We start from the raw sequence: 27,519 nt of genomic DNA on the forward strand, positions 1-27,519 counted from the left end.
CTAATATAAGCAAGCAAATGATACAACACAAGTAAAGCTTGCACAAAGGAAAGGTAAGAAATAACCACAAGTGGAACCGATGAAGACTAGGATGTGTTGCCGAAGTTCCTTCCCTTTGAGGGGAAATATGTGTACATTTGAGCGGTGTGGAGGCACAATGCTCCACAAGAAGCCACTAGGGACACCATATTCTCCTCACGCCCTCACACAAATGCGAGATGTCGTGATTCCTCTAGTGGCACCCTTGAAGGCGGCGACTGAACCTTTACAAACAAGGTTAGGGCAATCTCCACAACTGAATTGGAGGCTCCCAACACCACTATGAAGCTTTACAATAATGGATTGTGCCTCCGAGGTGACCTCATCTGTCTAGCGTGCTCAAACACCCAAGAGTAACAAGATACGCAAGGGATTAGTGGGGGAATAAAATTTATCTTGGTGAAAGTGTAGATGAGGGCCCTTTCAACCAAACCCTAGAAAATCAACAAATTTTGTTGGCTAAGGAGAGAGATCGGACACAAATGAAGCTTGGAGCAACAGTGGAACTTGAAAATGGAAGAGGTGGTCTTCTTGGGGAAGAAGACCCCTTTTTATAGTGGAGGAACATCCAACCGTTACCCCTCTCAGGCCGCACACAAGCGGTACTACCGCTCATGGGAGCGATAGTACCGCTTGGGCGATTCTGCCAGCTACACAGTGCAATAGCACAAGGCTCGAGCCGGTAGTGCTGCCCCAACGGTAGTTGTAGTGCAGAGGCCCTCGAATGCAGGGTAGCGATAGGAACAGGGGCAGTGATGACCCACAAGTATAGGGGATCAATCGTAGTCCTTTAGATAAGTAAGAGTGTCGAACCCAACGAGGAGCAGAAGGCTCTGATAAAAAGATTTCAGCAAGGTAATAACTGCAAGCACTGAAAGTAGCGGTAACAAGTGATGGTGTAGTGAGGTGAAACGTAGCAAGCAAATAGTAACAAGTAACAAGTAGTAGCAACGGTGCAGCAAGTGGACCAATCCCTTTTGTAGCAAGGGACAAGCCTGAACAAAGTCTTATAGGAGGAAAAACGCTCCCGAGGACACACGGGAATTTCTGTCATGCTAGTTTCATCATGTTCATATGATTCGCGTTCGTTACTTTGATAGTTTGATATGTGGGTGGACCGGCGCTTGGGTACTGCCCTTACTTGGACAAGCATCCCACTTATGATTAACCTCTCTCGCAAGCATCGGCAACTACAAAAGAAGAATTAAGACAAAGTCTAACCATAGCATTAAACTAGTGGATCCAAATCAGCCCCTCACGAAGCAACGCATAGACTGGGGTTTAAGCTTCTGTCACTCCAGCAACCCATCATCTACTTACTACTTCCCAATGCCTTCCTCTAGGACCAAATATGGTGAAGTGTTATGTAGTCGACGTTCACATAACACCACTAGAGGAAAAGACAACATACAACATATCAAAATACCGAACGAATATCAAATTCACATGACTATTATTAACATGACTTATCCCATGTCCTCAGGAACAAAAGTAACTACTCACAAAACATAATCATAATCATGATCAGAGGTGTAATGAATAGCATCAAGGATCTGAACATAAACTCTTCCACCAAGTAATCCAACTAGCATCAACTACAAAGAGTAATCAACACTATTAGCAACCTTACAAGTACCAATCGGAGTTGCGAGACGAAGATTGGTTACAAGAGATGAACTAGGGATTGGAGAGGAGATGGTGCTGATGAAGATGTTGATGAAGATGCCTCCCCTTCGACGAGAGGAGTGTTGGTGATGACGATGGCGACGATTTCCCCCTCCGGGAGGGAAGTTTCCCCGGCAGGATCGTCCTGCCGGAGCTCTAGATTGGATCTGCTCAAGTTCCGCCTCGTGGCGGCGGCGAAACCACGAAAAAGCTCCCGAATGATTTTTTTTCCAGACCAAAACCCTTCATATAGCAAAAGAGGGGGGCTAGTGGGCCGTCAAGGAGCCCACAAGCCCCCACTCCGCCACCAGGGGTGGTGGTGGCAGGGCTTATGGCGCCCTGGCAGCCCCCCTCCGGTACTTCTTTCGCCCAGTATTTTTTATATAATCCCAAAAAATCCACGTAACTTTTCACGGCATTTGGAGATGTGCAGAATAGTGGACTAAGATTTGCTCCTTTTCCAGTCCAGAATTCCAGCTGCCTGAATTCTCACTCTTCAAATAAACATTGCAAAATAAGATAGAAAAGGCATAAATATGGTACCACAAAGTAATATAACAGCCCATAAAGCTATAAATATCAACATCAAAGCATGATGCAAAATGGACGTATCAACTCCCCCAAGCTTAGACCTCGCTTGTCCTCAAGAGAAAACCAAGTTCCATAAACATGTCCACATGTTGAGGGACGAATGTGTCGATAAAACATAATACGGACATGAGGGCATCATGATCACACATAGAACAGCAATACATCATAAAGATTCTTATGGGAAAGTAACAATTCCTTCACAATGCAAAGCATGAAGCAAAAACCTTACCGAGAAGTAACCAACAATAGTCCATAGTCATTCAAACAATTGCAATTTATCACAACATTGGAAAGAGTCAAATAAGAGCTTGTAAGGCAAATCCACATACTCAATCATCTCTTTGTTTTCCACAATTGTTACAACTCACGTGGTACTCATGGTGTCAAAGTTTCAGCTGGACACAAAGGAAGATAGGGGCTTATAGTTTTGCCTCCCAACGATTTACCTCAATGGTAAAGTCAACAATAATAAAGCATGAGTACTCAACTCCAATTTGATATATGAATATAGATCTTTCCCAAGCATGTGACGGTAGCCAAGACAAAGGCGAAAATAAGTAATTGGTGAAGATCACCATGACTCTTACAAGGGCAAAAAGTAAAGGTACAAGATAGGCCCTTCGCAGAGGGAAGTAGAGGTTGTCATGCTCTTTTGAGGTTTGAATGTGTGTCCTCTTAGTGCGGAGGAACGTCACTTTATATTGCCTCCTGTGATAAAGAACTTTATTATGCAGTCTGTCGGTTTTATGTCTTCCTCATCACAGGTTCGTACAAAGATTATTTTCCACACACTAATAGATCATACATATTAGAGAGCAATTTTTATTGCTTGCACCGATGACAACTTACTTGAAGGATCTTATTCAATCCATAGGTAGGTAAGGTGGACTCTCATGGCAAAACTGGGTTGGAGGTTTATGGATTCACAAGTAGTATCTCTACTTAGTGCGGGAGTTTTGGCTAATATGAGGTGGAAGCAATCGTCACATGCTAAGGGATCTCTAATCATATAACATTGTTTGGAACCAAGCAAACACAATTCATTATGTTGTCTTCCTTGTCCAACATCTACTCCTAAGCATGTAATAGTTTGGTGAGTATTCACAATTGTAAAAAGTGTCTAAGATGATATATTTATATGTGAACCTCTCTTTCCTTATTACTTCTTATTAATTGCAACGATGACTGAGGTCTATGTTGATTTATTCTCAACAAGTTTCAATCATCATACGTGTCATATGTGAAGCTATCACTTTCCATAAGATCGTTTCATGATCTTTCATGCTATCGTTCTTTTCATACTTTTGATCATGGCACAAAGCAAAGCCCTTGACTAAGATACTCTTTATTATATAGCTCGTAAGCTCGAATACATCGGGGGGGAGACAAAAGCAAAAGACTCAAACTAAACACTAAAGACTTATTCCTCTAAGAGAAGGAATAAAAACTGAAAAGGAAAGAACTAAAACAAAGGTAAAAGCAAAAGATATAAAGGTGATACGATACGAGGACAACTCCCCCAAGCTTGACAGAGGCCAAGGGGATTGCCCATACCAATGCTTAGTTGTCTTCCTTTGGCGGTGATGGTGGTGGAGTTGTTGAAGTAGTCTTGAGCTTGTCTAATTTCCACTTGAGCAAAAAGTTCTGCTCCCTTAGATCGTCATTTTCCTCCTCAAGGTTCAACACTCTATGGCAAAGCTCCTGCTTACTCTCCTGCAAGAAACGAAAGGGGATAAATATGGTCTTAGGCTTCCTCCTGGAGTTGGGGAGGCTTGACTTCTTGAACTCCACATGGGTGTTTGCAGGTTGAGGTAGAGGAGCCTCCTCTTCATCGGAACTCGTTTGTTCCTTCCCCTCGGGCTCTCATCAGTGGTCCAGCCATATGGTTACAAGTCCCCATTAATCCTAGAATTAGCACGATCATCAGCCACATAGATCTCTTCTTCTGAATCTTGAGAAGACGTCTTGACCTAAATTTGCGGCAGACAACAAGCTCGAAACAAAAACAGAGGAAAACTGCGCGATACGGAGATCAAAACCTTTGGGCGAGTATATATTGATTTTTTCTGGACTAGAAGGAGTGCTCCACAAGAAAACGGAGTTCTGGAGGCACACGAGGTGCCCACAAGCTTGCCCTCCGCCACCGGGGGGGGGGGGGTAGGGGCGGTGGCAGGGCTTGTGGCTGCTTCGTGTGCTCTCCGGACTGCTTTTTATTTTTCTAATTTTCCAAAAATTCCAAAACGGAGGAAATTTCCTATTGGAAATGCATCGGAGTCCAATTTCTTACCGAAACATATACCTCTTCGTTTTCAGGGTCTGAAACAGGCTGATAAACATCCCTTATGTACTCCTCTCGAGTTATGACATTGATGATACTGGTCTCAACATTTATGGGAGTACCAGAGATGTAATGCTTGATTCTTTGCCCATTTACCACTCTAGGAAAATTCCCTTCCATGTTATTGATTTTGATGGCGTCGGAACGATATATTTCCTCGATAACATAGGGACCTTCCCATTTAGAGAGAAGCTTGCCTGCAAAGAATCTCAAACGAGAATTGTATAGCAAGACATAATCACCTACATTGAACTCTCGTTTCTGTATTCGTTTGTCGTGCCATCTCTTAACCTTTTCCTTGAACAACCTGGCATTCTCATATGCCTGGGCTCTCCATTCATCTAACGAGCTGATATCAAACAACCGCTTCTCACCGGCAAGTTTGAAATCAAAGTTGAGCTCTTTGATTGCCCAATAAGCTTTGTGTTCCAACTCAAGAGGTAAATGACAGGCTTGAACGTAAACCATTTTATACGGTGACATGCCCATGGGATTCTTATAAGCAGTCCTATAAGCCCATAGTGCATCGTCAAGTTTGCTAGACCAATTCTTTCGGGATCTATTGACGGTCTTTTGTAGGATCAACTTGATCTCCCTATTAGTCAACTCCACTTGACCACTAGACTGAGGAGGATAAGGAGATGCAACTCTATGGTTGACATCATACTTAGCGAGCATCTTGCGGAAAACACCATGAATGAAGTGTGAACCGCCATCAGTCATCAAATATCTAGGGACTCCAAATCTTGGGAAAATGACTTCTTTAAGCATCTTAATAGAGGTGTGGTGATGATCATTTTTAGTGGGGATAGCTTCTACCCACTTAGTAACGTAATCCACATCAACTAAGATGTGAGTGTACCCATTGGAACTCGGGAAGGGTCCCATATAATCAAAGCCCCAGACATCAAATGGTTCAATGACAAGAGAATAGTTCATAGGCATTTCCCGACGTTTACTGATATTCCCTATTCTTTGGCATTCGTCACAAGACAAGACAAACTTACGGGCATCCTTGAAGAGAGTGGGCCAATAGAAACCTGATTGCAGTACCTTATGGGCAGTTCTATCTCCAGCGTGGTGTCCTCCGTAGGCTTCGGAATGACACTTCTGCAAGATCTGTCCCTGTTCATGTTCAGGCACACAACGTCTAATAACACCATCTACTCCTTCCTTATAAAGGTGAGGGTCATCCCAAAAGTAGTGTCTCAAATCAAAGAAGAATTTCTTCTTTTGCTGATAGGTGAAACTGGGTGGTATGTATTTGGCTACGAGATAGTTTGCATAATCGGCATACCACGGTGCACTATGTGAAGTGCGGATGACATTCAATTGCTCATCAGGAAAGCTGTCATCAATAGGTAGTGGGTCATCAAGGATATTCTCTAGCCTAGACAAATTATCTGCTACAGGGTTATCAGCACCCTTTCGGTCAATGACGTGCAAATCAAATTCCTGTAGCAGGAGAACCCATTTGATCAACCTAGGCTTAGCGTCCTTCTTCTCCATAAGGTGCTTAATAGCAGCATGATCAGAGTGAATAGTGACTTTGGAGTCAACTATATAAGATCTGAACTTTTCACATGCAAACATGACTGCTAAAAATTCCTTCTCCGTAGTGGCATAGTTTCGTTGGGCACTGTCTAGAGTTTTACTAGCATAGTGAATGACATTCAACTTCTTGTCAACTCTCTGTCCTAGAACAGCACCAACAGCATAATCACTAGCGTCACACATGATTTCAAAGGGCAAGTTCCAGTCAGGTGGTTGAACAATAGGTGCGGTTATCAAAGCCTTCTTAAGTATTTCAAAGGCTTCCTCACAATCCTCATAAAAACAAAAGGAACATCCTTCTGCAAGAGGTTGGTAAGAGGCCTAGAAATCTTAGAGAAGTCTTTAATGAACCATCTATAGAAACCAGCATGACCTAGGAAACTTCGTATACCTCTGATATCTGTAGGGCAAGGCATTTTCTCAATTGCATCAACCTTAGCCTTATCAACTTCAATGCCTCTTTCAAAGATTTTGTGTCCTAAGACGATACCTTCATTAACCATAAAGTGGCACTTCTCCCAATTCAAGACGAGGTTGGTTTCTTCGCATCTCTGTAAGATTCGGTCAAGGTTGCTGAGGCAATCATCAAAGGAAGACCCGTGAACGGAGAAGTGATCCATGAAAACCTCGACAATCTTTTCACAAAAGTCAGAGAATATAGCCATCATACATCTTTGTAAGGTGGCAGGTGCATTGCATAAGCCAAAAGGCATACGTCCATAGGCAAAGGTACCGAAGGGGCAGGTGAAAGTCGTTTTCTCGTGATCAGATTGTGCAACAGGTATTTGCGTGAAACCTGAATAATCGTCTAGAAAGCAGAAGTGTGTGTGCTTTGATAGCCTTTCTAGCATTTGGTCGATAAACGGCAAAGGATAATGATCCTTCCTGGTTGCCTTGTTCAGTTTCCGGAAGTCTATCACCATCCTATAGCTGGTAATAATCCTTTGTGGGATTAGTTCATCCTTATCATTAGGAACGACGGTGATACCTCCCTTCTTAGGTACGCAATGTACTGGACTTACCCAATCACTATGAGCAACAGGATAAATGATTCCTGCTTCCAGAATCTTTAATATTTCTTTTCTAACGACCTCTTTCATCTTAGGATTCAATCTCCTTTGATGATCAGCAACTGGTTTAAAGTCAGGATCGGTTTTAATCTTGTGCTGACATAGAGTAGGACTAATACCCTTAAGATCATCAAGAGTATATCCAATAGCAGCATGGTGCTTCCTCAGAATTCTTAGTAACTTCTTCTCTTCGTGCTCTGAAAGGAGGGCACTAATAATAACAGGATATATCTCCTTCTCATCAAGATAGGCACACTTAAGAGTATCAGGCAACTGTTTAAGCTCGAACACAGGATCACCCTTTTGTGGGGGAGGATCCCCAAGCAGTTCAACAGGCAGATTATTCTTGAGAATAGGATATTGTTCTAAGACAATTTTATCTATCTCATCTCTTTCCTCCATATGCATATCATTTTCATGCTCAAGCAGATATTGCTCTAAAGGATCCGTAGGAGGTACGGCAATAGAGGCAAGAGCAATGATTTCATCCCTTCCAGATGACTCTTTTTCATGGGGTTGTCTTCCAAACTTGGAGAAGTTAAATTCATCGGACACACCCTCGAAACTAACTGTGACGGTCTGCTTAATGCAATCAATGTGAGCATTGACAGTGTTGAGAAAGGGTCTACCAAATATGATGGGACAAAAGCTATCTTGTGCAGTGCCAAGGACGAGGAAATCAGTAGGATACTTCGTCTTACCACACATGACTTCTACGTCTCTCACAATTCCCAGAGGGCAGATAGTGTCTCTATTAGCTAGCGTAATAGTGACATCAATGGGTTCTAACTCAGCAGGTGCAATCTCATCTTTGATTTCATCATATAAGGAACGGGGTATTGCACTAACACTAGCTCCCATATCACATAAACCATGGTAACAGTGATCTCCTACCTTGACAGAAACAACGGGCAGGCCAACTACAGGTCCGTGTTTGTCCTTCGCGTGAGGTTTAGCAATTCTAGCGGAATCCTCACAGAATTTGATAACATGCCCATCTATGTCTTCGGCTAAGAGATCTTTGATAATAGCAACACTAGGTTCAACTCTAATCTCCTCAGGGGGTGCAAGTGGTCTAATGTAACCCCTACGTATCACAGTTGGAGCTTTAGAATAATCCTTTATCCTAGCAGGGTATGGTGGTTTCTCAGTGTAAGCACAAGGAACAACAGGATCACTAAAAGCAATGACTTTCTCCTCAACTAGATTGGTTTTGGCTATGTTGCTTTCTACAGGAGGATGATATTTAAACCACTTCTCTTTGGGAATATCAACATGAGCAGCAAAAGATTCACATAGAGAAGCTACTATCTCAGAGTCAAGTCCATACTTAGCGCTAAAATCTCTAAAAGTATTTGTCTCAACAAAAGATTTAACGCATTCAAACTGGAAATTCATACCTAACTCCTTACCTTCCTCCAGCTCCCAATCTCCAGAGTTGCGTTTGATTCTCTCCAATAAATTCCACTTGTGATCAATATCCTTCTTCATAAAAGAACCGGTACAAGAAGTGTCAAGCATGGTACAATCTTCATGAGAAAGCCGAGCATAAAAGTTTTGAGTGATGATTTCTCTCGAGAGCTCATGATTGGGGCATGAATATAGCATTGATTTAAGCCTCCCCCAAGCTTGAGTTATGCTTTCCCTGTCACGAGGCCAAAAGTTATAAATAAAGTTCCGATCACGATGTACTAAATGCATAGGATAGAACTTTTGATGAAATTCCAATTTCAACCGATTGTAGTCCCATGATCCAGTATCATCACATAGCGTATACCATGTCAACGCCTTATCCTTCAAAGATAAAGGAAATACTTTCTTCTTTACCTCATCCTCGGGAAAACCTGCAAGCTTAAATAAACCACAAACTTCATCTACATAGATTAGATGCAAGTCTGGATGTGAAGATCCATCTCCTGTAAAAGGATTAGCCAGCAGTTTCTCAAGCATACCCGAAGGAATTTCATAAAAGATATTTCAGTAGGTACCTCAGGTCGAGGAACAACTCCTCGTGCTTCCGCTCGTGGTGAAGATACCCCGAACAAACTTCTCAAAGGGACGGTTTCCATAGTGACAAGTGACAATAAATTTCAGCACAGTATAAAAATGTTTCCTTCCCAATTTCCACTTACCAAAGGCGATTCACTCCCCGGCAACGGCGCCAGAAAAGAGTCTTGATGACCCACAAGTATAGGGGATCAATCGTAGTCCTTTCGATAAGTAAGAGTGTCGAACCCAACGAGGAGCAGAAGGCTCTGATAAACGGATTTCAGCAAGGTAATAACTGCAAGCACTGAAAGTAGCGGTAACAAGTGATGGTGTGGTGCGTGAAACGTAGCAAGCAAATAGTAACAAGTAACAAGTAGTAGCAACGGTGCAGCAAGTGGCCCAATCCCTTTTGTAGCAAGGGACAAGCCTGAACAAAGTCTTATAGGAGGAAAAACGCTCCCGAGGACACACGGGAATTTCGGTCATGCTAGTTTCATCATGTTCATATGATTCGCGTTCGTTACTTTGATAGTTTGATATGTGGGTGGACCGGCGCTTGCGTACTGCCCTTACTTGGACAAGCATCCCACTTATGATTAACTTGTCTCGCAAGCATCCGCAACTACAGAAGAAGAATTAAGACAAAGTCTAACCATAGCATTAAACTAGTGGATCCAAATCAGCCCCTCACGAAGCAACGCATAGGCTGGGGTTTAAGCTTCTGTCACTCCAGCAACCCATCATCTACTTACTACTTCCCAATGCCTTCCTCTAGGCCCAAATATGGTAAAGTGTTATGTAGTCGATGTTCACATAACACCACTAGAGAAAAAGACAACATACAACATAACACTTCACATGACTATTATTAACATGACTTATCCCATGTCCTTAGGAACAAAAGTAACTAATCACAAAACATAATCATAATCATGATCAGAGGTGTAATGAATAACATCAATGATCTGAACATAAACTCTTCCACCAAGTAATCCAACTAGCATCAACTACAAAGAGTAATCAACACTACTAGCAACCTTACAAGTACCAACCGGAGTTGCGAGACGAAGATTGGTTACAAGAGATGAAACTAGGGACTGGAGAGGAGATGGTGCTGATGAAGATGTTGATGAAGATGCCTCCCCTCCGACGAGAGGAGTGTTGGTGATGACGATGGCGACGATTTCCCCCTTCGGGAGGAAAGTTTCCCCGGCAGGATCGTCATGCCGGAGCTCTAGATTGGATCTGCTCAAGTTCCGCCTCGTGGCGGCGGCGAAACCACGTAAAAGCTCCCGAATGATTTTTTTTTCCGGACCAAAACCCTTCATATAGCAAAAGAGGGGGCTAGTGGGCCGTCAGGGAGCCCACAAGCCCCCACTCCGCCACCAGGGGGTGGCGGTGGCAGGGCTTGGGGCGCCCTGGCAGCCCTCCTCCGGTACTTCTTTCGCCCAATATTTTTTATATAATCCCAAAAAAAATCCATGTAGCTTTTCAGGGCATTTGGAGATGTGCATAATAGTGGACTAAGATTTGCTCCTTTTCTAGTCCAGAATTCCAGCTGCCTGAATTCTCCCTCTTCAAATAAACCTTGTAAAATAAGAGAGAAAAGGCATAAATATGGTACCACAAAGTAATATAACAACCCATAAAGCAATAAATATCAACATGAAAGCATGATGCAAAATGGACGTATCAGGCAGTACCGCTGAAGCGGTACTACCGTTTGTAAGCGGTAGTGCCTCGTCCTACTGCGGCCATTAAGTCCATTGAGAGTTTTGAGTCTAGAAGGTTAGGTGGTAGTTGAGCCATAGTGGCGGGTGATACTACCGCGCCGTACTACCGTACCAACAACCGTTGAGTCCGACACGAAAAGTTGAGACTCCAAAGGCAGCGATACAGCGCGCAGTACTGGAGAGTGGTGCTATCGCCTGGGGCGGTACCACCGCTTACCCACAATGGTAGTACAACTTACACTTGTAGGCAATACTACCGCTAGCGAGTGTGGTACAACCGTTTGTTTCCTTCACGGACAGAACAAAGGGCATAGTGGAGCAACTCCATTGATGCGTGAAAGGAACAAGGGTGCAAATGAAAATGTACGCATTGATTCCATCCAAATCTTTTCAATGGGAACCCACTCTTAATAGTACCGTTCTCCTATGAATCAATTCCATAAAAACGAAATATAGAAAAACAACCGTCTTCACTATTATCCACCGAGGGACTATAATCGTCTTGTGTCATATGATGAAATATCTAAAAGACTTAACACACATGATTAGTCCATAAATACATGGCCATCAATCACCAAAACCACCAAGGAAGAAAATATGCCCTAATAGCTGCAACCATTCATTCACACATCTCTCGCATAACGTCTGCATCATAAGTTCGCCTTCCGTTATTATGGCCCTTACCATGTGAAGGCTCATGTGGGTGTTGTGGCATACAAGCTCAACTACCTGGAACCCATAAGATCCATCATGTATTGCATGTCTCGCAGCCAAAGAAAGTAGTAGGGGCGAATGTGCTAGTAGGTGCACTTAGCCCCCTCCCCCGAAATATGGTTTGTAGGGGAGCATGTTCCAAGCATGGTGTTGAAACACAAGTTTGTGCGCGTGGCTCGTGCAACACGCCCACGTCTCCCCGTGGATTGGGAAGAGCTTCCGACGTCGTTATCTACATGAAAAGAGCGAGTGAAAATGCAACAACCTTTTCCTGCTTCACCGTCTTGGTATCAAGTCGGCATACAAGAGAGCGAGAATGGGAGGAGTGATATGGTGACCCCACCCATCGAGGAGGAGAAGTTTGGGTGGGCCCAACAGCAGGACGTGGGTAAATGTGTCTCGTGTATGTCTGCCAGGTGGGACCCGTGCTGTGTGATCTTTTTACTTTGAGATGCCGTGGTGTGTGATTCGTTGAGCGAAGCTGTTGGTCCTCCTCTCGGCCTGCTTTATCCTGCCTCCCCCTTCTCCTCTCCACCTGCTAGATCTAGAGTAGCTCCTAAGCCCACGAAAACCCCGCCGCGAGATCTGCGCATCTCGCAACACCACCACCATGGCGGCGCCGCGCGTCCTCCTCCTCCTCGCCGCCGCGGCCCTCCTCTCCGTCTCCTCCCTCGGAGACGCTTCGGGCGATGGCCCCCGCGGGCGCAAGCTGCTGGTGCTCGTCGACGATCTGGCCGTCCGCTCCTCCCACTCGGCCTTCTTCGGCTCGCTCCAGGCCCGCGGGCTAGATCTGGAGTTCCGCCTCGCGGACGACCCCAAGCTCTCGCTCCACCGCTACGGTCAGTACCTCTACGACGGCCTCGTCCTCTTCGCCCCGTCGACCCCGCGCTTTGGCGGATCGGTGGACCAGAACGCTGTTCTGGAGTTCATCGATGCTGGGCACGACATGATTCTGGCAGCAGATCATTCGGCTTCTGATCTGATCCGCGGCATCGCAACCGAGTGTGGGGTTGATTTTGATGAGGACCCGGAAGCGATGGTTATTGACCACATTAATTATGCCTCCACTGAGTCTGAAGGGGATCACACCTTGATTGCTGGCGATGATCTGATTCAGTCAGATGTGATATTGGGGTCCAAAAAGATTGAGGCTCCTGTATTGTTTCGAGGGATTGGACATGCGGCCAATCCATCCAACAGCTTGGTTTTGAAGGTTCTATCTGCCTCGCCGTCGGCGTATTCAGCAAACCCAGGGACTAAGTTGGCATCCGTTCCATCTCTCACAGGGTCGGCCATATCACTGGTTTCTGTTATGCAGGCTAGGAACAATGCTCGTGTGTTGATATCTGGATCACTGGATTTGTTTAGCAACAGGTTCCTCAAGTCTGGTGTGCAGAAGGCAGGCAGCAAAATGAGCCATGACAAAGCTGGAAATGAACAATTTGTGACAGAGACAAGCAAATGGGTCTTCCATGAGAGGGGTCATCTGAAGGCAGTGAATGTCAGGCACCATAAGGTTGGGGAGACAGATGAACCTAGCATGTACCGCATCAATGATGACTTGGAATACTCAGTTGAGATATACGAATGGTCTGGAACAAGCTGGAAGCCATATGTTGCCGATGATGTTCAGATTCAGTTTTTCATGATGAGCCCTTACGTTCTGAAAAATATGTCAACCGACAAAACTGCTCTATATTCAGCATCCTTCAAAGTTCCGGATGTTTATGGAGTTTTCCAGTTCAAAGTTGAGTACCAAAGGCTTGGATACACTGGCGTCTCTCTTGCAAAGCAGATTCCAGTGCGGCCATACAGGCATGACGAGTATGAGAGGTTCATAACTTCAGCGTTTCCATACTATGCTGCCTCATTTTCAACAATGGGAGCCTTCTTCATATTCTCAGTTGCGTACCTGTATCACAAATAGATAGCTCATCGAGTAGTGGAAGTAAATCAAGGTGGCGATAGAATTGTGATGTAATAAGCCTGGTGATCTCAGGTGCATCTTTACGGAACCATCTTGTTGTAGCGCCAATCTGTAGTACCTTATTGGGGTTCCCTGCCCCCAACTTTTGTTAACATTTTTGCTAATTTTCAGTCGACAGATTTTGATTTGGTTTAAGTCAAATTTGTTCCGTCTTCATTGGTTAGGTTCAGTCTTGTTTCATCTTGAGCTCGCCAATAAGGCACAACTTCTTTCAGTTCAGTTGGTTGTTCATGTACCGTTTAGTTCAATTCATTTTCTTTTAGTTAAGTTATTAATTGTTCATGTATCCGCTCAGTTCATGTTTCATACTAAATTCTTCTCTCAGCTTACTCAGTTTCGGATTTATCAGTTTCAGCCATGTCCCATTCAATCCAATAGGTTCAGTCATGCTATCATCTATATCAGTCTTATCAGTGTGCAATTCATTTTTATATTCAGTTGCTCAGTGTCAGGTTTGTGTCACTAGTTGATCAACTAGTGACACAATGTCAGGTTTGTGTCACTAGTTGATCAACTAGGTTTGTTATCAGTGTTCAATGTATTTTATACTTTATTGACTCTCATTTCAGTCATGTTATATCATTTAGCTGATCAGTCAGTTTTGTACTTCAGTTTTCAGTCATATATCTTCCCAGTTATCAGTTTTCATTCCCTTTGCAAGTCACTCTTCAGTCCCTCCAGTCATCATTATCTCGTTGTTTATCTATCTTCTTTGTAGTATACCACTCTTCATTCGCTGTTTCTTCTTTCTATAGTATCATCTCTCCTTTTCTTAGTTCTCGGTCTCTCTTTGGGTAGTCTTCCCTCTTCATCTAAGCAGATAAAGAGGTCTTTTTGAGGTGAAAGAACATATGTAAGTAACAAACAATGGGGAGGCATTTTTTTATAAAGGGGGCAACTTTATCTGCGATTTGTTGTGTCTAGGTAGATTTTTGATAAATATGGGAATTTTATCTCTGAAATGTAATTAAGCAAGCATGGCCCCTTGTCATCCATGTGTTGCCATTCTTTCTTTTGCGGGACTTTTTTTTTGTCCATGCAATAATTTCCCTACTCTTCCATTTTAGTTATTTGTCTCTAGTACATATCTACTCCATCCGTTCCTAAATATAAATGTTTTTAGAGATTCCATTAGTGACTACACATGGAGCGAAATGAGTAAATCTACACTCTAAAGTATGTCCATATACATCCATATGTAGTCCGCTAGTGAAACCTCATCTAAAAAGACTTATATTTAGGAACAGAGGGAGTAATCAACTGATCACTATTATAGTTGCATCTTGGCTTGGCACTAAGCCTGCACGGCTGTTGTACGAGATGCAAAATTTGCAACTATCCTAACCAAGCTGGCTTGCTGCTGCAGATTTTCCTCTGTTTCATCGTTCAGATTTTGCTTCCCCTTTTTAACACGATCAATTTCTCGTAGTAGGTATTCAATTTTCACTTTGCTCTTCGATCCCTTCCAAGCCATGTGGAGCAGTCTCCTCATGAGCATGTTGGTACCTGAGGGCAGAGCGCTCCAGCCTTGCGGGTGCAGGCTTAGTGGCTCATGTTTTTGCTACTTATCATGCTTGCACTGTCTTTGTTTCTGTCAGTGATCTTGTTCCCGCCCTAGTGTGTATATATTTCTGCCAGTCGTCAGTCATCAGTCATCAGTGTTTCTTAATTTCAGTCAGTACTCATTATCCAGTAAAATGGAGCTCATTTAGTGTTCGTTCGTTTTGTTATCCAGTAAAATGAAGCTCATTTAATGTTCATTCATTTTGTTATTTACTCCCCCATCACAGTATATTGGGCGTATCTCCAAAACGATATTTTTTCACAATTAGAAGAAAATAAGACGCATGGCATTAATTAGCCTATTAATAGGGGTGTTTTGAAAACTGTCTCCACCAATGCATGCGAGGAAGTTACTCGTTTAGTGGACAAGGGTTACCGATGAGTCAGTTTTGCGATTAATTAAACACTTTTACAACTCGTCGGCTCGGTTTTTCCTACCAATAGAAAAACATCTAGGTCCGAGGCCCTGTGAGATGCACCCAATATACTATGATGGAGGAAGTAAGTAACATCACAAAGAATAACATTTATCTGGGGATTTAAGAATACAAATAAATAACCTCAGTTTTTATTTGTGGAGATGGTGTCTTCAGCATGCAAAATCCTCATGCCCAAACAGGAATGCGACCAGCGCATCATTTAGCATTTTTTTCTTTCTAGACGAGGGATTTGGAACATCATTGGTAACCTTTTTCTAGGCGAGGGATCTTAGCTATCGTGCGCAGTTGGATTATTCTCCAGTTTAATCTTCTGTCTTTCTTGGTATTCATTGAGCATCAAAATTTCATCAGCTTTGCTTCTTCTTCTTCTTCTTTTGAATAAAGCAACTTCATTACTTAACCAGAATCATTACAATTTACAATCTTGTTGACAGATATCATCAACCTCAACAGGGACACACCTTAACCAAACAGCGGTTTTATAATTCGTGTTTCGTTATGACCTTATTCTGTAGTCAATGCCGTTAGATTGATTTGTATGTTTAGTGTTATGACATGTGGGAACGTCGTAGCTAGCCGAGGATGTGGCGAAGAGAGGAGGAGAAGGAGAAGCGTGGCGGAGCAACGGTGGGTGCTCCTTTGAGAGTAGCCGACATCTTGGTCAGGTCGAGCCAGTGGCATGCGCACATGTTAGTTCCCGTGGTGGCACGTGAGGTAACTAAGGGGATGTCAAGGACGGGGTAATAAGTGGGATTTTTAGGGGATAAGTGGATTTTCTATGTAGACTTACATGTTGGCCCCACATGTCATAATGCCCAAAGTGTTGGTCAATCTAACGACATTAACAAAAATGGTAGTGTCGCAACAATCCTTTCATAGGAACAAAAGTCTGGTCATGAGAAAAACATGTCAAAAATATTCTAATAGTGTGTTTGGACCCGTTTGCAGTAGTCCTGATAGAGAAGTCCTACACTAATAATTCTACCCCAAGAAACAACCCCCGTACCTTTTATTGAACCCTTAAAGCTCAGTACATGCTTCATTTGCTTGTAGATTCTCCATCTCTTTTGTGGATGGTCACCATCAACATCATTTCAGCATTTTCGTCACCCAGTACAATGAATCCATAAACTCTTTGTATATGAATTCATCAAGGTCCTTATTCTAAAAGTCATCATCCGGCAAATCCATCATTTGCCTACAAATGATCAAAATGATCTAGAAACAACTTGGGCAATTTGTCGAATACATAGAGGGTGAGGTGTGTTTCCAGAATAGTAAGACGTACCGTGGTGGCGTCTCGTGACGATGATCATGTTCAGGGTGACAATAACGGTCGGGAGGGGTTTGGGACCGGTGATGATAGCGTTGTGGATTGTGGTCGACGCCGAAGCTAGGGAAGATGTGGCATGAACGAGGTACTCCCTCCGTCCCAAAATTCTTGTCTTAGATTTGTTTAGATATGAATGTATCTAGTCAAGTTTTAGTATTTAGATACATTCATTTCTAGACAAAGCTAAGACAAGAATTATGAGACGGAGGGAGTAGAAAAGAGGAGAGGAAGAGGGTAAGTCCAATTAGGATTGTGAACGATTTAGAGATTCCGGCTTGTCAGATCCGAAATGAAGGACATTTTCCAACATCCATCATATATATGGACTGATTTTGAAGGGTGTTAGATAGCCTAGACGTTTGGGTTGATTTATTTGAATATTGCACAAATACAATCACTCATATATACGCGCACACACACCCTCATTTTTATAGAAGCACGTATGCATATCCTATCTTCATGAGCATTTTTAAGAGACTACGTCAATACTTCATATTAAGATTGACGAAGTTGTCATAAACACCTTTAAAGTCAATAAAAACGTCTTCTTTCATTGAATGTATGTCGTCTGAAATAAATTAAAAATATGCGAGTAACGATGTTAAATTTAAAACTTGAATTTTTGTTAGCTGGGGATACTAAAATCCTTCTAACCATTTAAAATGTGTTTTTGATAGTACGAATGACGTTTAGGGTCCGTTGGTGACAGGCCACAACTTTTCCCCACCCGATCGCCGCCGCCACGCCAGCTGCGCGCGCTGCGCTATCCTACCGACCACCTTCTGGGCGTCTCTCTCCGTCTTCCGCGCCTCCACCCCACGCAGCTCATTCGCAACCCGCGGCGGCTCGTCTCCTCGAATTCGACCCTACCCCGAGACGGAGGGGTCTCGCCGGCGACATGGCTCCCCAAATCGCGCCGCCCTCTTCTTCTTCATGCCTCCGGTGAGTTGCTTTCTTTTTTTCTTCCGTGAGCATGTATTTCGCCCGGTCAGTCAGTGTATGTTACAGTCGAAATCACTTGGGAAAATGCTGTTCGACAAGTAGAAGAGATCGATTGGGGTTCTCCCCGTGGCCATCTCTGAACACCAAACCCTAGGATTGTAGTGGTCCGTTCTGGTTAAGCTTCGGACTAGAGGAAGTCGGGTATCCAAATTTGGCCGGAGGATCTATTTGTTTCGAGGAATATAGCAATATTGTAGGGTGGGGTGGGGTGGTCTAATGGTTCTACTGTTTTTTAGGTTCAGGAGATATGCATTTTTATTTTGGAGAAATAATAGGAGATGATAATTGTGCTTCAACTTCGTTGTTTTTTTTGGGGAAACCTGACGGCAGCACTGCCTATTCATATATGGAAGAAACAGTTGCCCGGTTTATGAGGGAAAACCGCGCGAAAACACGATACAAAGGGCATGGAGTCCCTCACCAAAATCATGAGTAGCTTCGATGCTGAAAATTGCTACTCACCCATTTTCTTGTTTATTTCTTTACCATGTTCCTTGGCATGAAATATTTTAAGTATCTTCCATCAATTTTTTTGTTCATATGGTGCTACAACCTACAAGGCATTATGCTTACACAACAAGACACAAGATTTGCGATATGACATTATCGGCAATAATTCAGATCATACCATTTTATTTCAGAATTCTAACATCTTATCTTAAATTGGTTTATGCAGTGGGAAACTCTTTCCACGGTTCACCGGTACCAACAGTCAGCCCATGAATTCTGTCTTGCGCTGCGATATTTCAGTTTCACCAACTTTGGCATCAAACAGCTTAAGGAGAACCAGTTCAGTTCACTTGGCAAATAATCATCAAATCAAAAGCTTTCATGTATGCCATGCTGGGGTTGATCCGTCAGAACGTATTGTTATAAATGGTCAGGCCAGTCCATCGAAAACAGTTCAAGCCGATGCTGCTGCATTGGGCACCATATCTGCTGACATGGCTCCTGTCGTCGATGGGTTTTCAGCTGATGATGATGAACTTGACCTAGATTTGCCAACAGAGGGTTTCTCATCTATACCTGAAGCTATTGAAGATATCCGTCAAGGAAAAGTATGTCCTTGTTACCAAATTTATGTTTTCCATTTATATGTTTTGCATCATTTGCTTTGTACTCCTAACCGATTCATTTGCAGTATGTGATTGTTGTGGATGATGAAGACAGGGAGAACGAAGGAGATCTTATAATGGCAGCATCCACAGTAACACCAGAGGCCATGGCTTTCATAGTGAGGCATGGCACTGGGATTGTATGTGTCAGCATGAAAGAAGATGACCTGGAAAGACTACAACTTCCTCTTATGGTAGTGGCAAAGGAAAACGAAGAGAAGCTGCGGACAGCCTTTACTGTTTCAGTGGTAAGATATACGGTTTTCTAGTCAGAATCCTGGTCTCTGCGCATATTGTGTTTTCTCCTTTTCGTACGGGCATATTTTACTTTCTCCTCTTGCCTATTTCTCCAACTGAGTCTGCTTAAAATAATATGTATTTTAGGATGCTAAAGAGGGCACGACAACAGGGGTTTCAGCCAAGGATCGGGCAAACACAGTTCTAGCGCTTGCATCTCCTTATTCTAAGCCTGAGGACTTCAACCGTCCTGGACATATCTTTCCTCTTAAATATAGAGAAGGTGGTGTCCTCAAAAGGGCTGGGCATACTGAAGCATCAGTAGACCTTGCCATGTTGGCTGGGTTACCTCCTGCTGCAGTTCTTTGTGAAATTGTTGACGATGATGATGGTTCCATGGCCTTGTTGCCAAAACTGAAGGAATTTGCAGAGAGGGAGAACCTGAAGATAGTCTCAATTGCAGACTTGATTAGGTTTGCTATTTGCTAATATACCCAAGTGTCAGTTCGTTTGTACAAGTAGATAATTTAATTATTATGCACTGAACATAATAGTTTTATGCCAGATGGTAACTAGAGAACAATTCAGAATATGAAAGCGACAGTTTGATGAATTCTTACTTGAATGGATACTTCTGTGTAATATTTTATCCGACTATCAGTTGCTCATAAGAAATTATTTGCATATACAGATATAGGAGAAAGAGAGACAGACTGGTAGAACGTGTTTGTGTCACACCATTACAATTACAGTGGGGGTTGTTTGAATCCTATTGCTACCGATCTCTTATCGATGGGATGGAGCACATTGCAATGGTCAAGGTAAGCATCCCTGAGCAAATATTATATATGTGAACTGACGACCACTGTTAGACCTATTAGGTAGTCACTTGCAAGTTGCAGTTGACTGAACTTTTGTTCTAGTACATACATCTGTTATAAATCTTGAACAAAACTAAATGCAGCAAGACATTTTTTCCCCCATTTACATCCATCAGTCTCTGAAGGACAAGCCTGGCGCAGTGGTAAGTACTCTCCACTTGTGCCAAGAGGTCCTGGGTTCGATGCAGCCTCTCTGCATTTGCGGGGGTAGACTTGCCTCCTATAATCCTTCTCCAGACCCCACCTGGCTACCTGGTGTGGGATCTTCTAGCACTGGATCTGTCCTTTTTACATACATCAGTCTGTCAAAAAAACTCAACAGTCCTATACAGTCATATACTGCAAGATAATGGTGAAGCAGCTATGTATTGTGGGAATGAAACCTTGTTAAATAATGAATGCCGCCAAGACTTTCTTTTCCTCTAGGCTTATTTTTTGAAAAAACCGCAGGAGCTCTGCATTTCACGGTAGAAGTAGAATTGCCCAGCTAGTTAGGGAAAACCAGGTGAAAACCATTTATATGCAGGGCAATAATAAATTGTTTTCCTTTATATGCAGGGTGATGTTGGGGATGGCCAGGATATCCTAGTGAGAGTCCATTCAGAGTGCCTAACTGGAGATATATTTGGATCGGCGAGGTGTGATTGTGGGAACCAACTTGCCCTGGCAATGACCATGATTGAGAAGGCTGGTCGGGGTGTGGTAATTTACCTGCGTGGTCATGAAGGCAGGGGTATTGGGCTTGGTCACAAGCTCCGGGCTTACAATTTACAGGATGATGGGCGGGATACTGTTGAGGCTAATGAGGATCTTGGGTTGCCTGCCGACTCACGGGAGTATGGTATAGGCGCAATGGTAAAGATCATTCCACTGGAATTCGCTTGTATACAACTCCTGAGCTATCAATCCAAACAGATATGTTGGCTCCACCTTGCTGATACATGTTTCCTCTCTGCAGATACTACGTGATCTCGGTGTCCGAACCATGAGGCTGATGACCAACAACCCGGCGAAGTACACGGGACTCAAGGGCTACGGCTTAAGTGTCCTGGGAAGGGTGCCGCTGTTGACACCTATAACTAACGAGAATCGGCGTTACATGGAAACAAAGAGGTTGAAGATGGGGCACATCTATGAAGACCCTCCTAATGGCCATATGGGTGGCATGAGCGACGAGGAGCAATACCAGGAGGACAGTGGCAGCGAACAAGATCAGACCCCAGAGCCTTAAATAAATGTCTTCATGTTTCCCGGCAATAAAAATAAAACCCTTGAATTTGTTATGAGCACTTTCTTTCTCCAATTTTGATTATACCTATGTAGTTATTATCTGTAGATGATGTATATTAGTCTGCGGTCTGAGCATGTGCCATGTGCAAAACTATATTTTCATGTACTCCCTCCACCTTGGTATGTAAGGTTTGCACGCCTTTCAGTAAAAACTTTGATCATTTCGGTAAGAATCTTTGATCATTGATTTGTTCAGTGCCCTATGCCTCTTCAAATCGTTTTCGACCAAAGCGTATCACTTGAATGGGTTTGTGAGCCAGAGTGTTAAACTGGTAATTTGAATTGGTTAAAGTTGTGTCCAAGGATGCAACCGTGTACATTTTTGTGTGTGTGCATGTATACTGATGCTGATGTAGTGATGTACTTGAGCTCGATTTAAAGCTTGAGGCACCGGTCATGCAAAAACTAGTTGGGTTTCAAATTTAACCTTTTCTTGCAAGTTTACTTATGCCAGTACTCATCTGTTTGAACATCAACCATGTTCTTGTACAATAGACAGAGACATCACATTCAATCATGGGAGACTAGCAAACCTTGAAAAGGTGAGAACCCACTCCAGAGGTACTGATACTCTGCTGGTTTTTATCTTCGGTTGACAGTTTGCTGGCCAAGTGATTTGGCAGTGGAAAGTGGGAATTCCACAGTTGATGTCATAGTTAAAACACCTGGAGATGATCTGTAACTGAACCCTAGCTGCAGTGGATCAAATTATTGCCGTATTCTTTGAATTAGCTCAGGCCAGTTGCGACATGATCCAATGCTAAATACTCCATCCGTTCCTAAATATAAGACCTTCTAGAGATTACACTATAGACTACATACGGAGCAAAACGAGTGAATCTATACTCTAAAATATGTCTATATACATCCGTATATAGTCTATAATGTAATCTCTAAAAGGTCTTATATTTAGGAACGGAGGGAGTATATTGATACTCTGTAGTTGTCTTTGCTTCAGAGCATCAACCATAATTCCCGCAAATGTGAATACCACTTGATGGGAAAAATTCCCCCATGAAACATGAACTTTCAGGTCCTTCCGTTTGCACATACAAGCTAGAGATTCGAATGCAAGTGAAATCTAGAGTTAAGGAAACATATAGGTAACACAAGTTTTGGGGATGCCCAAAGGGTTTACATCTGTTACAACATTTGGTCCATATGTTCTCTGCTGCCACAGCTCTGATGGCTGAATGTAAAGGCAAAAAAGCAATCTCTTACAACATTTGTGCCCACACAGCAACGATGAAAGTTCAAGGAATAAAATTGCCATGTCTATGTGCTCACTTATCCGATTATGATATGTTCTCGGCACGGCGGATACAGGAACCAATCACTCCCCAGCTTCCTGCCAGGTTTACCACACTGATCCCCAGATAGACCCTGTATGCATGGCACAGCGCTGGCAAAACGCTTGTTGTAATGGACGTACTCCAGCCCGCGGTACAGCTCCTCGAGATCAGCTCCCCTCGTCTCATGCGCCTCCTTGGATACCTGCCAGCTGATGTTGTATCTTTTAGCGCCAAAGCATGTTTGGCCTAAGACCCGAGTCGCAAAGCTCTGCAGCTCAGGTGTGCCTATCCCGTGCGCCGACCACCAACCAACTGCAATTTGAAGACATCGTCAGAACTCAGAACTGAATTCCGTTATTCTAATATGAAGGAAGCATAGATTTCTTACTATTCTGCAGGTCAAAGTGGAAAGAAATACGAGGGAATAGACTCTACTTTACCTTGTGGTATCTCCATTATTTGCTGAATTGCTGAATCTGAACCAAAAGAACCCGATCTTCCTTTGTATACTTCAATTTGTGCTTTCAGTTTCCCTGGATCATAATGTCCTTTTGCAATTGCGGTTGTGCAAGCCTCAATACGACCGCTGAGCTCAGGATCATCACAGGAAGGATCCTTGTAGAAGACCCTTGGGTTTAGCATATGACCAGCAGCATGGAGTGGGGTATGCAAGTAACCATACCATATCTCGTCAACCAAACGCAAAATATCACCATGTTTATCTCCAAGATTCTGCATTATGTCTTTTGCACTAGCCATGGTGTCATACAAGATACCCATTGGACAGTCCTCAGATTCTAGTTTAAGCAACACGTCGGTAAATGGTTTTGTAACCTTCAAAATGTCAGCAGCAGCACACCAAAATGCATCGTCTGTCTTTACTATGCCACAGATATGCCTGAACAAACTTGTAGTAGTAGAGAAACCAGAGGAAATCCAATCAAGTGGGTTAAACATTCTAGTAGACCGATCAGAGGAAACCCATTCAGGTGAGCTAAACATCTCCACTAGATTTTTTCTCACAGAAACTAGCCTATCTAATGTGATGAACTCTGCAACAGATTTCAAACAAGAATTGCTCAGAATCTCACCGCCATCAATATACCGTCCTACCAGTTCATATGCCAGCACATTGCCATATATAAATCTTGTTATTTCCTTTGCCTTCCTTAGAACCTCACTAACGTGATCAAATGCTGCAATTTTCTCAAGCAGAAGATTGATGCAAAAGTCAGCACACAGTGGGACGAAGAATGAATGGTCATGTTCCTTTTGCACATAATGCCAAGCCATTCGCATATGTGGTGACGCATCATTTCTGATAACTTGAACTATGTTGCGGGCACCAACATCATCAACCACACGAGAAAACACTAAAACCAGCTCATCCATGTCCTCGAGGATTCCAGAGACGTCGATCGATCTGAGGAAATACATACCTTTGCTGCAATGCACCAAAACACTTATGAAGCTTTTTGTACCACATCGGCTCTTCCAACTATCCATAATTACACTGCAACCACTTTTTTTCCATTCTTGCTTTAGTTGCATTGCACGGTGCTGAGTTTCTTTTAGTTCCTCCCGTAGCATGTATTCATATGTAGGAATTTCAACATCCCTATTGTGAACAGTTTGAAGCATCTCCTTGAAAGATGTCAAGTGGAGAAAATGAGGCCCAAGTCCAACTTCAAAGATGAAATTGCGTATTGCTTTTTCTGCCCAAGAATCAAACTGAACATCTGCCTCCGTTAAGGCTTTTGATTGTTGTAGCTGTGACACAGAAGACATGTCCATAGATGAACTCAAGTGAACTCGCTCCCCTGAAGATATTTTCGTTTTCTTGTTCATCGCACAAGGATTTCAATAGTGCAGGCAAGTGGCTTCTAAAGTCTGACTTCCCTGCAATAATTAACAAATGTATTATTCCTGCACTCATGTATCCAAAGTGTTATTCTCACAAATTACTGGAGCACATTTACTAATAGCCGACAGATAAAGACATGAGTTTTCATAAATAAATAGTTTATTGTCGCCATGGGCAACAAATCTTTTTGCAACAATATGATGGATGAACAGTAATACTCCCTCCGTCCAAAAAATCTTGTCTTAGATTTTCAAGATACGGATGTATCTAACACTAAAACATGACTAGATACATTAGCATTTACACAAATCTAAGACAAGAATTTAGGGACGGAGGGAGTACATGACAAGACATTTGAAGGGTTGCCCATCATGCCACTTTCCAGCAGTACGTAGTTAAATTGATAGATGGACATAATTCTTCCAATATAAGTAAAATGATGACAATTTTGGTAAATACCGACCGAGCAATTTGGTACTATTATTTACAGACTAGCAATACTCTATAATGGGAAACTACTAAATCTTGACATTTCTATATCGGCGGGGGACTCTTGTATTCACTAAAGAGAATGGGTAACCAAGCTGATGCTAGGCCTCAAACCAGCCATGAAATTCAACAGCCCTTGTACCATTAGGCCATTATCTTGTCCACCTCAACTCTAGATTCTACGGTGATAATATTCCTGCAAAACTAGCCACCCGCAGCAGAGTTATCTTTTTGATGCAAAAGTTAGTTCACACAAAACCATATTAGGTTTGTATGTGTAGTTGTGTACCCTCACGCAAAGCTCAAGCCATCCCTGTCTGCTGCTGTCCCCACCACAAAAGAGAAAAAAACTCTGCTAATCACACCTAGCCATGTGATTGCTCTCTCTAATGGACCCAAAAAGCAGTGTTACATGGAAACTCGTGTCCAATTTATTTCGCCGAACCAGACACCCGAGTCCGAATCCGAGTCGGATTCGGGTACTATGTCCGTGTCAGAGAATTACTTATAGCAGGAGAGAATAACCAAAACACCACTAATCAAAGCCAGAAGCTCCAAAAATATCCTTTTTCATGAATACGCAAAGATTGCATATCTTTTCATTGATAGAAGGAGAGTTATAGCATGTGGTTACAACCACTTAGCCATGTGCGCAAGGAGGCATGGTAGCAAGCATAGGAGCAGAATAGAAGACAAGGGGCTGCTCAGCCAAGGCTGCAAAAATATCACTTGGTGAAAACCAAAGCGCCCAAATACCACTCAGTTCAGCTGTTCCATGCCAAAATACCACTGAGGCCAACACATTCCAAGAAGACACACATATGCCCCTTGCTTGTCTCCTTCAGTTCAAAGCGAAGGGTACAGCAGCAATGCATCGTTTGCAGGATCCGGATTGATAACCCCAACTTCAATGCAACCAGGAATCAAGCACGCGACCTCGTGAATCAGAAAGGCAACTGCAAGAAGAAAAAGCTCTGCAAGCACCGGAACGGATAACAACGGCATCAGTGATTGACTACTGTACAATGGTGGATTACTAGCCACAGCTCGGGTATGTAATTCAGATGAGCGTACGGGAAAGAGAGAGGGAGAGGGGCAGCACCTCGACGCGCGCCGCCGGTCCTTACTCGGGCGGCGGAGTGGGGGCACGCGTGCCGGCGCGGTTGAAGTCGGCGTCGAGGAGGGCAGGGGCGCGGCGCGGTTGAAGTCTACGTCGAGGAGGTCAGGGGCGCGGCGCGGTCGGAGGATCGGCGGCGTGTCGCGGTCGGCGGAGATGGATGCGCCGGCGGTCGACGTCGAGGTCGCGGGGGCGAGCCGGGACAGGGGCGCGGCACGGTCGGCAGAGAAGGGCCGCGGCGCGGTCAGTGGAGCAGGGGGGCTAGAGGGGAGCAGTCGGGAGGAACGAGCGCCGCCATGGCCATGGCCTGTCGCTGTAGCGAGATCAAGAGCGAGCTCGGTCGGGTCGGGTTGGGGATAGGTTGAAACAGGGCTAAGTTTTGGAGTTCGCCAGAAAGTGACAAACACCTCCACCTGCTGGCACGCAGTCCGGGTCTCACTCTCACGGACTCACACACCACGAGTCCACTTGCCAGTCATACACACGAGACACATTCGGCCACTCAAACACGCGTGTACGTGCACGCCTCAAATTTTACTCTCCCTATCCAACTCTTTCATATTTCATCACTTGTAGCCATAGAAAAGCATACATAATAGAACCCCACTATCTAGCGGCGCCGCACCTGGTCTTTCCGTGCGACGGCTCAGCTAATGCAACATTAGTATGCATGTAAAATTAGTGTGTCCCTCTAATCGCATACTCACATTACTTCACATTACTTTACATAGCTTGCACATGCGGCGACAAATCCCATTCTCTTTATCATGCATGCAGGCAATGACGCCAACAAGATTCCTTTCAATATTTAAAATTTAAAATGTTTTATCTCTAAAACGATTAATTTGATCGATGATCTGTTTTCACAATTGTCTTTGTTGCGATGATACCTTCGAAACTATCATATCGACATGTTTTGGCAACTTTTTTTTCATCCATATTTGCCACATTATTGCACTTACTTGTCATATTTGTAAACACTTACTTGCCTGATAAAAAATAACTGTTGCACTTACTTGTCTTATTTGTAAGCACTTACTTGCCTAGTAAAATATAACTAAATTGCCATGTTTTACAATTGCATGTAAAAAACGACAACTTGAAATAATAAACCTGACAACCGTATAACATGGACTCATCGTGATTTTGCTAGAATGCTCATAGTGCTTCACTTATATCTTTTGAGCTAGATACTTTTGCTCTTTGTGCTCCACTT

General features: G+C 43.4%; 3 protein-coding genes across 4 annotated transcripts; 2 read left to right on the forward strand and 1 right to left on the reverse strand.

The window, feature by feature from the left end:
- Nucleotides 1–12,135: 12,135 nt before the first annotated feature.
- On the forward strand, nt 12,136–13,815 carry LOC123406977 (dolichyl-diphosphooligosaccharide--protein glycosyltransferase 48 kDa subunit). Its single transcript, XM_045099998.1, has one exon. It carries the CDS (start codon nt 12,304–12,306, stop codon nt 13,618–13,620), a length of 1,317 nt encoding a protein of 438 aa, XP_044955933.1. The 5' UTR covers nt 12,136–12,303; the 3' UTR covers nt 13,621–13,815.
- Nucleotides 13,816–17,722: 3,907 nt separating this feature from the next.
- On the forward strand, nt 17,723–21,711 carry LOC123408293 (probable bifunctional riboflavin biosynthesis protein RIBA 1, chloroplastic). The gene is made up of 7 exons (XM_045101432.1): nt 17,723–17,958; nt 18,695–19,076; nt 19,160–19,381; nt 19,518–19,843; nt 20,062–20,191; nt 20,810–21,106; nt 21,210–21,711. The coding sequence occupies exons 1-7, from the start codon at nt 17,915–17,917 to the stop codon at nt 21,480–21,482; spliced, it is 1,674 nt and encodes a 557-aa protein (XP_044957367.1). The 5' UTR covers nt 17,723–17,914; the 3' UTR covers nt 21,483–21,711.
- An 899-nt stretch (nt 21,712–22,610) lies between these two features.
- Nucleotides 22,611–26,702, reverse strand: LOC123408292. 2 transcript variants are annotated; one of them, XM_045101430.1, is made up of 3 exons: nt 26,289–26,702; nt 23,274–24,732; nt 22,611–23,145 (listed from the first exon to the last, which is right to left on the reverse strand). In XM_045101430.1, the coding sequence occupies exons 2-3, from the start codon at nt 24,679–24,681 to the stop codon at nt 22,829–22,831; spliced, it is 1,725 nt and encodes a 574-aa protein (XP_044957365.1). In that variant the 5' UTR covers nt 24,682–24,732; nt 26,289–26,702; the 3' UTR covers nt 22,611–22,828. The 2 variants fall into 2 exon arrangements, with proteins under 2 accessions (XP_044957365.1, XP_044957366.1); XM_045101431.1 differs by lacking the exon at nt 26,289–26,702 and adding an exon at nt 25,827–26,238.
- Nucleotides 26,703–27,519: the final 817 nt, after the last annotated feature.

Source organism: Hordeum vulgare, chromosome 7H (assembly GCF_904849725.1).
Source record: "Hordeum vulgare subsp. vulgare chromosome 7H, MorexV3_pseudomolecules_assembly, whole genome shotgun sequence".
Lineage (NCBI taxonomy): Eukaryota > Viridiplantae > Streptophyta > Magnoliopsida > Poales > Poaceae > Hordeum > Hordeum vulgare.